This window comes from Misgurnus anguillicaudatus, chromosome 19, assembly GCF_027580225.2.
Source record: "Misgurnus anguillicaudatus chromosome 19, ASM2758022v2, whole genome shotgun sequence".
In the NCBI taxonomy this organism is placed as follows: Eukaryota; Metazoa; Chordata; class Actinopteri; order Cypriniformes; family Cobitidae; genus Misgurnus; species Misgurnus anguillicaudatus.
In genome coordinates, this window is record NC_073355.2 from 23,638,517 (window position 1) to 23,653,958 (window position 15,442).

General features: G+C 39.3%; 2 protein-coding genes across 3 annotated transcripts; one reads left to right on the top strand and one right to left on the bottom strand.

Moving 5' to 3' along the window:
- Positions 1–8,935: 8,935 nt before the first annotated feature.
- Positions 8,936–10,740, bottom strand: timm29 (translocase of inner mitochondrial membrane 29). Its single transcript, XM_055193494.2, has 2 exons — positions 10,477–10,740; positions 8,936–9,991 (listed from the first exon to the last, which is right to left on the bottom strand). The coding sequence occupies exons 1-2, from the start codon at positions 10,577–10,579 to the stop codon at positions 9,333–9,335; spliced, it is 762 nt and encodes a 253-aa protein (XP_055049469.2). The 5' UTR covers positions 10,580–10,740; the 3' UTR covers positions 8,936–9,332.
- Positions 10,741–11,117: 377 nt separating this feature from the next.
- Positions 11,118–15,197, top strand: yipf2 (Yip1 domain family, member 2). 2 transcript variants are annotated; one of them, XM_055193486.2, is made up of 9 exons: positions 11,118–11,373; positions 11,697–11,776; positions 12,329–12,471; positions 12,561–12,641; positions 12,780–12,867; positions 13,018–13,134; positions 13,282–13,448; positions 13,534–13,716; positions 14,541–15,197. In XM_055193486.2, the coding sequence occupies exons 2-9, from the start codon at positions 11,746–11,748 to the stop codon at positions 14,643–14,645; spliced, it is 915 nt and encodes a 304-aa protein (XP_055049461.2). In that variant the 5' UTR covers positions 11,118–11,373; positions 11,697–11,745; the 3' UTR covers positions 14,646–15,197. The 2 variants fall into 2 exon arrangements, with proteins under 2 accessions (XP_055049461.2, XP_055049464.2); XM_055193489.2 differs by having other exon boundaries at positions 11,701–11,776.
- Positions 15,198–15,442: the final 245 nt, after the last annotated feature.

Here is a 15,442-nt window from a genome sequence, read left to right on the forward strand (position 1 = left end):
AAAGCTGAATTTCGTGCCATGGACACAAAAAATGTAATCAAATTTTTTGTGACTATTACATGAGATCTGTTTGCGAAAATAATGTAAAGAATGCTATAAAAAAATTTAACAGACACCTTGCATGGGTATTTAAACCACAAAATATTGACATTTGAGCTATCAGTATGGTTAAAACTGTGTAAAATCCTTAAGGTTGAACTTTGCATGATATTGTCCAACAGCTTGATTTAGCATAAGCTGGTTTGCTGGTCTTATTTGGACTAAACTATTTTCATCTATTTATTCAGAGAATGACATGGCAATAGCAGAGAACAGAAATGGTACAATTAAGTCTGTGACCAAAACCAGTCTTGCGTTTTACGGGTACAATAGCCAACAATGCATTGTATGTGTCAAAATTATAATTTTTCTTTTATCTATTTATATCAAAAATCATTAGGATAATATATAAATATTATGTTCCATGAAGATATTTGGTAAATCTCCTTCCATAAACATATCAAAATGTATTTTTGTTAGCATTTGCTAATTACTTATTTTGGCATTTTTTTCTTAATATTTAGATTTTTTTACCCTCAGATTTCAGATTTTCAAATAGTTGTACCTCAGCCAAATATTTTTCTATCCTAACAAACCATACATCTATATATATATTTTTTGTGCTTTCAGATTATGTACATCTAATTAATAAAAAAATACTCTTATGACTGGTTTTGTGGTCCAAGGTAACATACTAGAGATAAAAAGAAGATTTAAAGAAAACCAAACTATGTATTTGACAGAATAAATGTGTAAGTCTACGATTTTTCTATCTGGTTATGCAGATATTGTTTTTGAGGACGGTGAAGAGGCATGATGTTGATAGGAGTGGTCAGCAAAAAATCACAGCACAGTCTGACAGCTGACTTCACCAATCAGTCTCTCTTACCCTGCTTTATTTGGACCAATCAGGTCAATCCAAATATTGACCTCACACTGTAATTGGCTAACAGTCTTAGTGGCCAACACAATAAACTGGGTCATAAACTGGAACATGTCTTATATCTGTACATGCGCTCTGATATAAAAGAGCATGGAGTATACATATTTTCCCCCAGGATCACTGTGATTGAAGTGTTTCCCTCTTTCTCATAGATTTAGTTTACTAATACTTCAAAGCTACCAAACTTACACAAAACAAAGTTCTTGTTCACAATGTCTGCAATGAAATCCAAAAAAACCCACATGGGTTAATTTGTTAAAGTCTGCTCTACATGTACCCAACCTTTCTTACAAGGGAATTTATAAGGTACTTGATAAAGTTCCTCAGGTGCATCTTTATTCACTTTTCAAATTCATTGTAATTCATTCTTTTTTTAGCATGATATGAATAATATGAAAATGCTTTGTATGATGAAAGTCATGACAGTTTCCCTGGTGATCTACTTCGGAGACTTCACCATTTTGAGCTACATACACACGGTGCCTGCCCTGAGGTGCTGTGGGGAGTGTATTTTTGTCTGTGCAGGTCACACTGGTCGGTGAGCTGCATGACAGGTCTGGTTTGGTGGCTCGGGGGTCTTCCTTTGACCCTGTGACATACAGGACATCTTTTCCTCGAAGGCATGGTGTATGGCCAGGCCCAATCAGTAAGGCTGGGGCCACCAAACTGACACCAAGAAATATGAATTATTGTTACATTTAAATGAACCCTTAGTGCAATTTTTTAGTAAAACAGTGAATACTCACCAACAGTGGCGGCGGGAGACTTCTTTTTTTGAGGGCGCATGATGCGAAGTTCGTCACAACATATATGTAGCCCGTCATGTGTGTGGTTCGTAATTTCAAAATATGTGCTCTGCGTGTCGAGTGATCCTATGTGCATCACGTGTCTTGTCAAAATAAGTGCCTGCTGCAGACGCGTCTAAAGGGTTTATGATAAAAGAGATGCTTGCGTTTGCCAGATACTCGCATAATCTCATGCGTAATCAGAGATTAATGTTAAGGGAGTGTCTGGCGTGTATTTTATGAACGTGAGCGTCTCTTTTATCATAAACGGTTTTGACGTGTGTGTAGCGGGCACTGGTTTTGACAGGGCACGTGATGCACATGGTTCACGTGACGCAACAAACACATATTTTAAAAACACGAGCAACACACATGACACTCCGAACACATATTTTGAATTTGCGCCCCTCGAAAGAGCCGTCACCAGCCGCCACTGCTCACCAAAAGTATAGCTTCCTTTCACTTTAATGAGACATCTGCACTTGTTTGTCCATCACAAGCTCTGGGAGACATAAAAATGATCAAAAGTTTGTCCCAAGATGTTACTGGGGCAGTACCCTTTAAAAAGGCCCTATGTACCATTTAGGTATAATATAAAGTTATGCCATGGTGTACTTTTTGCAAGGGTACTACCCCAGTGACAGCTAGGGACAATTTTTTAGACCTTTTTTTCGGACAGTGTAGAGAAATTTTCTCAATAAAGACCCAGCTTGGAATTGACATCAATTTAGTTTAATGGATTTAACAAAGCAAAATGAAAATCATTCCGTATTATATACGTTATCATTCCGTATTATATAAAAGTTTTAAAATCACATTGTATGTGATAAAGGCAACAATCGATTCCCATTTCTCATTTCACATCATGTTTATTGACCATCAGTGATGCACCTGTATTAAGTCACATATCCAATTATGATGAAAAACATTAGCAGGCCTTACATTTCACAGAGTGATGGCAGTAGGGCCGGTAGTTCTCATTCATCGTCCGGCGAGTCGAAAAGACAAAACCCACCGACAGCAATGAATGTGAATCAGGACCCGGATCTATGACAGTAGATGCAGGATGGAGTCTCTCGCTCCATTGACCAGCTGGGAAAGCTTCAGTCACCACAGCAGCCATCTTGGCCCAGCTCAGGAACAAAATGGACTCGCTGGCAGTCACAAGGCCAGTGTGGTTGGAGTGTGTTCGAGTGGCAGGGTACACTCAACACTCGATGGTTTCTCTGACTTGCAAACTCACCGACAGCGTTGAATGTTCACTGTAACTCGCTCCGGTTAAGGCGCAGGTTTCGAACACTGTTGAGAAAAACACTTAGAGGTTACCTCCTACATGCATTTTCAAATAACTAGTTATCAACTTATTCCTGTGACATCGTCATTCTTGCTGTGGTCTGAAGTTCTCACGTGAGCACATGGACTGAAGATCCGGTCATACGCACGTTGGGATCTGCGTGAAGTATAGCATGAGCTCTGTGGGGTCTATTATCTGATTGCGGGGGGAAGGGAATGGAAGCAAAGAGCGAGCGGGAACGGGGGGTCGCCGTCCGGAGAGAAAGAGAAAAATGAAAGGGGGAAGGAGGAATGGAAGGAGAGGGCAGAGGAGTGGAGGTGGTGAGTGCATGTCTGGGCAAGGGGGTGTTGATCGATTCCAGGTTCAGCATTTCCAGACAGACTGAATGGCAAAGGTCAAAGGGTCTCATTTCCTATGAAAGAGGGGCTGTCTGAAACGCGCCTCGTCCGTTTGTCGGTTCCATGCGTTCTAAACATTCTCACGTACGCATGTGCAAACAGACGACTAGGGTGCAAACAAGTTTAGCATGCAAACTTTAGGAGGTGTGACATAACTATGCCGCATTGAAAACTAATGTGAGAGGGATGAGAAGAAGCTTGGTTGGCCTTTAACAACTATTGCGCAACATTCCCACATGCACAAATCGAGCCAGTGATCTGTTTTTGAAGGTTTGACCATATTAGTAGGAAAAGTGTTTGTCCAGCCATCGCAATGATCGGTTTGCGAGATGTGGAAAATAGGGGGGAAGGGTCTGGAAGAAAAAATAAGGCTGCCATGACAGATCCCTTCCCCCACTTGGGACTTGAACTCATGACCCTCTGGTGAATGAGTTCATAGGAGGCACAGACAGTTTTGTAGACCTTGTAAGTTTTCGGAGAAACTTTTAAAAGGGCACCCACTTCTTGGTGTTTAATAAGTTAGCATAACAACTATACAAGATGCTTACAGACGCTGACCTCACGATTCTTTTGAAGAAATAAAGTTTGTCTTCGGTAAGTTGGTATACGTGTGTGAAGTTTACATCTCTGTTTGATCATTTCAAGTAAGTTAAATACTTGGCCTGCCATTATCGTGCTGGTCACTGCTGCTGGTTTGGTTTTAGGTGCGAGAGGATTATTGATGAAGATGTCTGCAGTAATGTGGACGGCCCTTCCCCCTCGTCTGGGTGACTGGGTGTATGTCTACCTGCTCCAGACTAAATCAATAGTTTAATCCAATTGCCGTTCACTTCCATAGGGATTGATATCACCTCAAACACTTACATACATACACACACAAACCATTAGGAGACTATCATGTGAAATACATACTTGCACACTCTAGTCTCCAGCCTTTCTAACAAGTTAGCAGTTGAAAATTAAATTAGGTATTTATATTTTGAACAAAAATAAAAAAGCATGTCCCCCGGTCTAAAACAAGCATGCAAAGCTAACACTCGTGCATGTCTTTGTAGATAACATCACATTAAAATCTCCTGCAGTGATGTCTGACCGTATCAGCAACACTTGTCACATTTGTCAAATCACATTTGTATCACGTTCTAATAGCTGTCTCTTGCATGACAATGCATCCTAATGGAAAAAATCAAATCTCCTCCGAGCACTAAAAGTCCTCTTGCGTGCCCTCAAACAGTCAGAGTAAATCACAGGGTATTCGTTTAGGGAGGTGGCAGTGGTTTTGAAAAGAAAAACACACTTACCATAGTGACTCTCAAAGAAAGCTTAGATGCATACACCCAGTCTGGATTCAGTCTCTCTCTTTCTCTCTCTCTGCTCTTCTCCATACATCGGGCTCGGTTGTTCCACCCCAGCATTCCTTCACCACAATCTATCCCTCGCTTCCCCCTCTCCGTGTTTTTCTTTCTTCTATTTTAAAACTCCTCTTGCTCCCTCTACTCACCTTCAACAGTAACATCTCTTTGTGAATTGTGCGCCTCCTCTTCTTCCGCCGCCCGTGCTCCTCATTTTTCACGTCCCGGTGTCTTACTCTCGCTGTGTCTCTGTCCTCTAGCTGCTGTTAACTTAACTGCAGACGGTCTGGTGTTTCTCTCTCTCTGTGTGTGTGAGTGTGTGTGTGTGTGTGTGTGAGAGAGAGAGAGAGAGAGAGAGAGAGAGAGAGAGAGAGAGAGAGTGTGTGTGTGTGTGTGTGTGTGTGTGTGTGTGTGTGTGTGTGTGTGTGTGTGTGTGTGTGGAGTGCAAACCGGGACACACAGCCTGTGTCAGTTTGAATGAAAATTGTGAATGCTCTCTGCTTCCTTCTCTCTCTCTCTCTCTCTCTCTCTCTCTCACTGTTTGCTTCGTTCCCGCCCCCGACATCTACACCCCACACTCTTGTGCACTCTTTGTCTCTCACCCTCTTTTGGGTATTTTTTCTCATCTTCAAACATTTTCACACTCTAGACAGACATTTATATTTTTATACTTTGACTCTCCGTGTCTCTCTCATCTTTCTCTCTCTCACACATTTAAACACACATTCATGCTTTCCTCGCTGTGTGCCAGACATTTAACCCTTTGCTTTCTGTGAGCCACTACCCTAAAAATAGTTTGTGCAGCTTTGTTCTTTACACCCCAGTGTAAAGTAACGTAAGTTTTGATTCTTCTCACGTTGCTCATATTTTATGTGGCACTTAAGAAAGTGCTCATGGTAACTTAACAAAGGTTTTTAAAATGTTTACGCAAGCTTTCAAGCTTATTTTTAAAGAGTTTGCAAAGTCAAATAGTTTGCAATTATTAACTCACCACATTGTTGTAAATGTATATGATTTTTGGAATGACATTTTAACGAATGCATTGTTTCTTTTCAATAGAAAAACACCATAAGAGTATTACGAAAAGGGGTTAGACATATTAAATCTTTTGAGGCACAAATGACAACTTTGGGTGAGAACTGCATTTCATCTATAAAATCTAACTTAGATTAAGTTTACATTAAAAGGTAACTCGTAACCCAGTAAGCGCACACGTGTCTCCAAGATGTCTGCCGAAGTGTGCATCATCTGGAAAGCATCACATTTTAATTATTGTGTACAAACTTCTTAAAACAGGCAGATTCTAATTCCAGAAAGACATCTGCCAAATGCCCTTATAAAAAAACACATTTCAGACACATTGCAGATGAGCAAACATCTAAAAATGAAATCTTTCAAATGAAAACAAGTAGTCTTAAGGCGACGTACACTTGCTACCAGTGAAAAACAAATCACATATAGTATTTTTCCCTGCAGATAGACCACTAAACTCAGACCACTTTTAGTAGCTGCATTAACGGATCCAGTGTCTGGTTGTGCTGATGGGCCTTTAACCTCTTCCTCCCCCTCATTTTCTCCATCCATAGTTACATATTGATCAGACATAATGGGAGGGGGTGGTGGAGTTATGGTCACTGGGGTCAGCTCTGTGGCTAGACTCCCTAACCCCTACAAATGACCCCCACTCCTCTCCCATCTTGTCCTCGCCGACCCCAAGCCCCCCTTTCTTCTCCACGGGATGACCACTGATCAGTCTCAGCCACCGTATCCATCTGACATTGGCAGCAGAGGATGGATAGAGTGACAGTCAATAGTCAATAGAGGACAGGTTGAGGAAGGTGGGGGTGGCTTTGTGTTGATGAAAGGCTGGATCGAAGAACGAATGTGGAAGAAGGTAAAATAGTACACGCTAGTCACCATCTACTGATCGTTGTATCTTTCAAAATATGAAAAGGTTGATTCTTGCATTGTTTTCTGTATGATGAAAATGAATGAGCCTGACAGTTCTGAATTCTGTTGAATTCAATGTAACATCTGCTTTTCTGAAAGTCTTATAGATTAGGAACACATGAGGGTGAATAAACAATGAGTGATACATTTTTGCTTTGAGGTGAATTAAATCTCTTGTTTGTAAATAAAAACCTTTAAATCAAAAAATACTGGTTTGACCATCTCCCTAATCATTTACCTTTGGAAAAATGGCAACACTACACAAAACCATGGTGGGCTTCCGCTCCATTGCTTGCATCTGTCTAGTTATCTCAGATCAGTGAGCTTGAAGGCAATAAGACAGGCTAGGGACAGCGCTTTAAAAGCATTGGGACTCAGTGGCGTGTTTGAGAGTGGATCTTGCAGGCAGAAGTACAATGTTAGCAAAGCTCCTCCATTTTAGCAATCAAGCAACGCATGGGTCCCTGTGGACCCTCTGATGGTCAGAGTGCTTCAGTACATTATGAGGATCGAGGCACATCAGATACCGCTGCTTGAGGCTAAAGCAACATCCTCTGACCAGCTGAAAATCTTTAGTGATTGGATAACAGTGGCGTGATAATGCTAATTGACCATTTCTATATACAACAGACTCATGACTGCAGAAACACAGAAGTTGCAGTGGTATTTTTATGATTTTAGACGGTTCAGCCTTTGACTGAGGCAAGCCAGTCATTAATACTCATCTCAAGTGACATGCAGTATTTCTGTCAGAGAAAGAGAGATAGAGAGAGAGTGTGTAAATGCACTCTAATGACATTATTATTTCTACATTGACCCTGCCATTTATGTAGTGAGGTTAAGTTTCAAAGATAAGACCCTTTAGCCCGCACACATTCATTAGCGCATCTTAAGTGCTTTACATCATTAAGTGCATACAATGCTTTACTTTCATCATTTTTCCTTTTACTGAGAATACGTTCTGGTCTAACTGAAAAGGTTAAGTCGCATTTACTACAGCATAACACAGCTGCAACCTCACAGCGTTCACATTCTTATTGCAAGAAACCTGCACGGTCAGAATGAACAATCCTCTCCAGGAGCGAAGATACCAATCAGAAAAAACAGCCGAATGCAGCTCCACGAACCAGCAAATCAATACCAACCACCTTAAGAAGGACTGCACCGGGAGAAAGTGAGAGACTAATAGAGGAAGACAAGACAGAGCGAGGAAGAGTAAAGAGATTAATCTGAAGGAGGATTTCCCCTGAAAATGAATCAAAGTTCCCCACTGACATAGTAGGTCAATCAGAGGTAATGCGATTAATGGAAATAATTAGCTCTGGTAGCCTTTATAAGAGGCAGCAATGGCATCAATGGTTACTTAAAAAAGCCAATACCCTTCTATTCAGAGAAGAAAAATTATCAGTTTGGCACACCTGCACCATTGAGATTGCACATTCAGTGTTTCTTTATACGTGGTCACCAGTCAACAGTAGAGCTGTGACTAATCATTTGCGTGTGTGTAATGTGTATAATAATTATGTATATATAACACTTGCATGTATATATTTAAAACATATTTGCATGTGTATATACATTTTTAATATTTACATATAATTTATATATATATATAAAGAGTTTATTATTATGTTATCATGTTATTCTTTTGTTTTATGGTGCTACTTAGCTGTATTTTTTAAGTTATGATGGTTTAAATCAAAACAAACCAAGTGCAGTTGAATTGAAATTAATTGGAATGCACAACCAAAAAACAAGATTTCTGAACAATTAAAAAAACGGTGGTTATCTCGTTTTGCAACGAAACTCTTCATATATATATATATATATATATTTATTTATTATATCAATATATTTTCCTTAAACATATATACGTTGATGTACTGTGTATAATAATTATGTAAAAACAAAACTTTTATTCTGCAAACGATTAGTCACAACTAATTTTTAGGCAGCCCTACCAAACATTAAAAAAAATCCTGGGTTGTCCAGCACTGGGACAAAAAGGGACGAACCCAGGAGACTGGGATATAAATAACATGCTGGGTTGTTTTAGCCAATTGTTGGGTCAATTATGAACATTTTCTGTGTTAATTTTACTCAATGGGGTAGGTTTGTGCCTTTTTAAACCTTTTTTGAACCAATGCTTGGTTAATGTACCAGACACAACACCCTAATGATTAACGTTTTCTTTTCATTCACACATTGCACATTTTGACTCACACTAACAGAAAAATGATTCCTTGCGATTCCTTGTCACAGGTGAAAATTCTTATTTAAAAATGTAACATAAAAGACACAAAATTGAGAACAAGTAATGTCAGTTTTAAACAGTGTTCTGCTATTTACCACTATGCCTTTAAATTTCACTGCAATTGTTTAGTTCTCAATAATATTCAACACTTATTTCATACATTAAGCAGAAAAAGTAAGACATAAGACATTCTACACGGTGCTTTCCTGACATTTAATTTAATTTACATTTTTTCGTCAACACAGCTGATTCTTGCAAGCACGATTTTTGGATTCATATGAGGGGTGTAGTACTACAGTTCACATTTTCAGTGTCCTCTATGTTGTATTGTTCATCTGCTTTCTTTCAACAGACGTGTCCACCTGCTTCTGTACACTATCTGACACGCCGCTCTCATCCTCCATCACCACCGCCTTCAATGAATCTTGATGCAGTTTTTCATTTTTCTCAGTTATCTGGGGTGATGGTGGAACTGTAGCCACCAGAGCAGGAGGCAGATGTCTAAACTCCTCCTCGTTAATATCATAATCCTTCATTTTATGATGAAGCACCCACCAACGTCCCACAAAGCCCACATCCAGTACCCGTTTGGGCAACTCCGCCCATGGCACAGACATTACAGAACACTGTGCTTCGTACAGACTGGAGACAGGGTCGTTGTCTGCGTAATAAGTCAAAGAGGCAAAGCCCACACTGGCGTAGCGCAGTCTGCCCTCGTTTCGCAGCTTCATCAGGCTCTGGACGTGCCCATCTGAGGTGCCATTGCGTATCCATGGTGACAGGAGAGCCAGACGGTTGGATGTTTCTAGAAGGCTGGTCTCGAAAGAAGCATCATCGGGGTTGGTACAATAACAGGCATAGAATCCTCCAAGCAGACCTATGTAGACAGATGCTTTGAGGGGTCGCTCCCGTGCCCCCAACACCACCTCACGGCAAGCCTCCTTATAATCGCTTAAAAGACCACGGCACCACGCACCTAAAAACAGTGACAACATATTGATAAATGGTCAGCAACTAAACATATACATTGATCACATTAGATTATCAATTACATTGCATTAAAGCTGTTCACCCCCCCCCCCAATCACCAAATAGGTACTATGTCTCCCAAAGGTTTTTATTTACACTTCTACTCCACATCCACTTTTAAGGGCCCCAAAGCAAAACAATAAATAAATAAAAAATAGAGGGACTTGTAGACATTTACTACATAATGTCTGTTTGTATTTTGGACCATTGTGTATTGTGTAAAGTTATGTGCATATAAAAGATGCTTGAAATTTAAAAAAGAAATAAAGTAAAATTAGTGAATAAATGTCAGGCTAAGTAAAAGCACATAAATAAATATGAATAAGACCACATAAACTCACATGACAGCTTTATTAAATAAACTAAGGCAAGAGGTCAGTAAACGTAAATAAAAAATATTGCGCTCCAGTAACGTTGGAAGCAAAATCTTACCTGCACGACTATTTATTAGTCTCTGCCACCTCGTGCCCTTGGTTGTCACTGTAACATTAGCTGCTGTGGAGCACCATCTCTTCAGCAAGCACGAGGCGGCCATGTTAGCACATGAACTCGTGAAAAAAATGATAGTTCATAGTTCACGAGGGAATCATCACAGGAAGAACTTTCAGCAAGCGGACAGTTTTCAAACCTGGCTTATTGAAATAACGTCAGCTGATGAAACTGAGGAGCCAAGATGGTGAAAAGCACGGTACCTAAAGTATTATCATTCCGGTGGGGAAACACAATGTTGGCTTTTCGTTCCACCATGGTTTCGTACGACTTCATACGGCGCTGCGCATATTGTTAGACACGTGGTAATAAAGTATCGCGAGAGCGTTTCAAAAGCTCTGCTTTCGAGTCAGCCTCGCGGTACTTTGATGTCACATACCGCTCGATTCTCACCGGATTTCGTGGTTACCTATAGTGAAGTTCAACATTTTATTTGCAAATGTTTACTTCAGTTGATATGTATATTAAAAATATGTAACATTAACAGCAAACATGAAATGTTATATTTCATTAAAATAGATAGTACTTACTGATATTCATAAGGGATTAATCATGTAACAATTATACAATTTTAGTTCCGGCTTTGGTCCGGTCACGTGTTCGTGTTTTGACGCGCCGGAACCGTGCAGGTGACGTGGAGTATGGAGAAGATAACGCTAAATCCGTGTGTATTAAGACTGTATCAAATCTTTCCTAACTGTAATTGGGTCTGTTAAAACGTCTAGAATCTCAGTTTGTCTAAAGGAACGAGTTAAAATAGAATTCGTGCTACCGAAACAAGACTGTCAGAGAGTTTTCAAAGAGTCAACATTGACGTACTGCATCGTATTGTACCGCCAGGTAAGTGAATTAGCTGTTAGTCTGCTTGTGGGAATAATGTAATTTTGTTTATTTCGAGATTTAATGAGATCCACGCAGAAGACTAAGAATAAATGTTACTACAGTAACCATAGTTTAGTCATGGTATTTGTAGTTAAATTATAATGACCACAGATGTACCATTGTCTCACAGTTTACCATGATGTTTGTAGTAAAGCTAATATATAATACATAATAATTTTGCAGGCACCTAACTATAATAAACCAATGACTGTTAATGATGATCTGCTGAATTTTTTGATGTCTTTCATATGATTACCTCGTTTATTTTACTTTCCCCACAGACAGTATTCATATGAGATCTGTTTGAGAGCTCATCTGTGATCTTCAGTCATGGCTAGTCCAGATGATTTAAAGTTTCAGGGTAAGTACACCTGTAAAACGTGTTTGTTTCTGCTTTAAAGGGTTAGTTCACCCAAAAATTGTTTCATTATTTACTCATCCTCATGTTGTTACAAACCTGTATATTTTTTGTTTTGATGAACACGGAGAAAGATATTTTAAAGAATTTTTGTAACCAAACTGTTCATGAGCCCCATTCGCCCCAGAGTATTCTTTTTACTACAATGGAAGTGAATGGGGCTCATAATCGGTTTGGTTAGACATTCCTCATATTATCTTCCTTTGTATAGGGTGACCATACGTGCCATTCTTCTAGGACGCGTCCTGGCCAGGATTTCGAATGCGTCTTCCGGAAGTCGTATTTGTTGACTGCATACGTCATAGAGGAATATTATTATTATTATTACGGAAAAGCAACCGTTACATTTTAAGATAAGAATAAAACTACGATTGTGTGTCTTATGTTTTTAACTGAATGGCATGTGCGGTCAACAAATACGACTTCTGGAAGACGCACCGTAATCTTGGCCAGGACGCGAAGTATCCCTTTAATTAGCATTCTGTGTCATTACAGAGTTCGAGGTGGCCACAGATCTACTGTTAACAAATCCGGGAGCATCAACCCTCAGTATCTCCAGCCCTGGGGTTGCATCCTCCTCTGGAGATGTCAAACTCGATCTGTCAGACGATGAAGCGAATCAGCAAGAGAGCTCAGAGGTGAGCTGCAAAAGGACAACAAATGAAACTTAGTCATTTTAAGTCTATTTAATGCTGGACTTTATACAGTTTGTTCATTATCCTCAGAGTTGCTTGGAGGTGAAAAACCAACTGGTGGTTTTTGGACTTTTGAATACTATCAGTCGTTCTTCAATATAGATACAGTGCAGGTACACAAACATTTGGTTTCTTATTTTAACAAATCTATAAATATAAAAAAAAAACAAATATTACATTTGTTTGGTAAATAAGTTAGAACGACTACTACTGTGGTGGCCCAAATGATGTCATTTATGTATTTATTTTAGGTGCTGGATAGGATAAAAGGCTCTGTTATACCTTTGCCAGGAAGAAACTTTATCAAACACCACATTCGAAGTAACCCTGACTTATATGGTAATGTGCCTGCCTTACTATTTACAGTAACTTATCTCATACACCACCTCATCAAAACATATTTTAAAACTTGAATTTTCCTTTGGTGGATAATAATGACTCTCAGACAGATCATGTGTCTTACGAGTCATGTTTTCTCTCTTTTGTCAGGTCCATTCTGGATCTGTGTGACTCTAGTGTTCTCAGTGGCAATCATGGGAAACCTCTCCACCTTTCTGAGCGAGAAAGGGAACCCAGAGTATCACTACAGACCGCAGTTCCACAGAGGTAAGAGGGCAGTCAAACTTAAGCCCTGTCCAGGAAACCGCCCCTAGAAGTTTAATTCATTTATACAAGTAAAACTTAAGAAATGTACACTCTCGTATGTAGCAACACTTATTCTTCCCATCACATAAATGCTTTTTTCCATTTTAGTCTCAATTGCAGCAGTAACCGTGTTCCTTTATGCGTGGCTGGTACCTCTCGGAGTTTGGGGCTTCTTAACGTGGCGTCAAAGTGTTGAGAGGCAGATCAGTGGATATACATTTTTAGAGACAGTGTGTGTCTATGGATATTCTCTCTTCATATATATTCCTACTTCGGTAAGTTTTGAATTAATACTTCAAAAACACATATCAAACTTAATTTTCATGTCAGACCAACAAGTCATACTCTCTCCGTTTTAAGATATTATGGACCATTCCCTTCAATTGGCTCCAGTGGCTTTTGATTTTGGTTGCCTTGGTGATCTCAGGCTCGGTGTTGGTCATCACTTTTTGGCCGGCGGTTCGTGATGACACTAAACTAACAGCTTTTGCTACTATGGCAGTTATAGTGTTCCTTCATGCACTCCTGGCTGTCGGCTTTAAGGTAAGAGAAACATTTCGGATTCAGTACACCTTGATTAATATTCATGATATGGCGTGGTCATGACTTAGCTAGCGTCTATATCTATTACCATAGATATGTACACTAGATGTCGCCTTGGCTACGGCAGTTCATTGGACCAAATGCGTCAAACAGAGTCGCCATCTTGAAACAGGGGAACCCTGCATCAGCATCAGTGTAGGCAATGTTGTAACGGAAATAAAATCACCATAAATCGTCATGAATGCGATTTTCTTGGTTTTCTTTTGGTTCGTTTTAACAGTCAGACATGTATTTAGCACTGAGATATTATGAAGATCTACTTTTTCTAACTGCAATGCATAGTGCTAGTAGGCCTAACATCCATACGCAGCACAAAAGTCGGGCATCGTCCATGAATTCGAAGTACAGGCGGTGATAGTAGCATTACCTAGCTACGTCCTATGACAAGACCCCTGTTTCAAGATGGCGGGGGTTTTGACGCATGCTTAGAACCCCAAGGCAACATCTAGTGTACATATTTATGATGTATTACAGCAAAGCACCCATAGCAGTGTTTTGTTAGTTTACATGACTATTATCCCCAATCAATTTAATCATCCACAAGCAAGGCTGGGCAAGTGAGTCTATTACGGTCTCAAGCTATGGTTATTAAGATGCATTCTTTCTTGGCAAAGATATGTCTTGTGGTAATTGAAACACATGCGGTCAATACAATAAATGTGCCATTTAAGCCCAGTCTCTTTATGAACAAGTATAAACACTTCATCCTTTCAACTCACTTTTTAAAGAAACACTACACCATACGTTTTCTTCTTTTGTTTTAGATGTACTTCTTCCAAACGGCAACGTACACAGGAACATTACATCCCGAGCAACACATTACTCCAGCCTCGAATCAAACGACACATACTGTGGGAATGTCTAACTGACCTACGGTACTGAGTTTTTAGACTCAAAGGAGATAGGAAAGCATGATGAATGTGTTGCATTTATGTTGACTGAGCAATGAAGGAGTTCCTGCGATTGGTGTGCTAACATATGCATTCCCAGCAAACAGACGTAAAGTGTTACCAGTCGGTAACTAACCATTTAGATGAAATAACTTCTGTCAGATTAAGTAATATTATATTAATTTAAATGTATATAATTTAAATACACTTTGATTTGAGTTTGTAAGGCTTTTCTTTTAAGTAGTGTTACCTACTATTATCTTCCTAAAGTGTTATTTACTTGCATTACATCCATTTGTTATCTTAAAGAGCAATTTGAAAAGATTTCAATGAATCCTTTTGTTTTGAAACATGTTATTTTCAAAAAATAAAATGATCTGACATTACTGTGAAGGGATGTGTGATGTAAGATTTGCCTTATAACCTCTGACTTTCATAGTTGTGTAAATTGAAAGAGGTTTTTGTATTATTTTCCTGGTCCATTTTGTGTTTGATGACACTGTGGAATAAAGTGATACTTGTCAGGGTAAACAGCTTATTTTTTTTGACTGATCATTCATTATGTAGTACACAATTTGAAAAACTGCCTCACAAAATTCATTCTGTAAGTAAAAATCACAATTTTGTCAGCTACCCCAAAATGCTGCCATTATCGTGTTGTTTCACACCTGTATGAGTTCTTTTGAATTATAATTGGCCAAGTTGCTCTTTTTCTGCCAATAAAAATGTCCTTTTAGCTTTTTGTGAAAAACATGCTAAACTGATTTATTATTAGT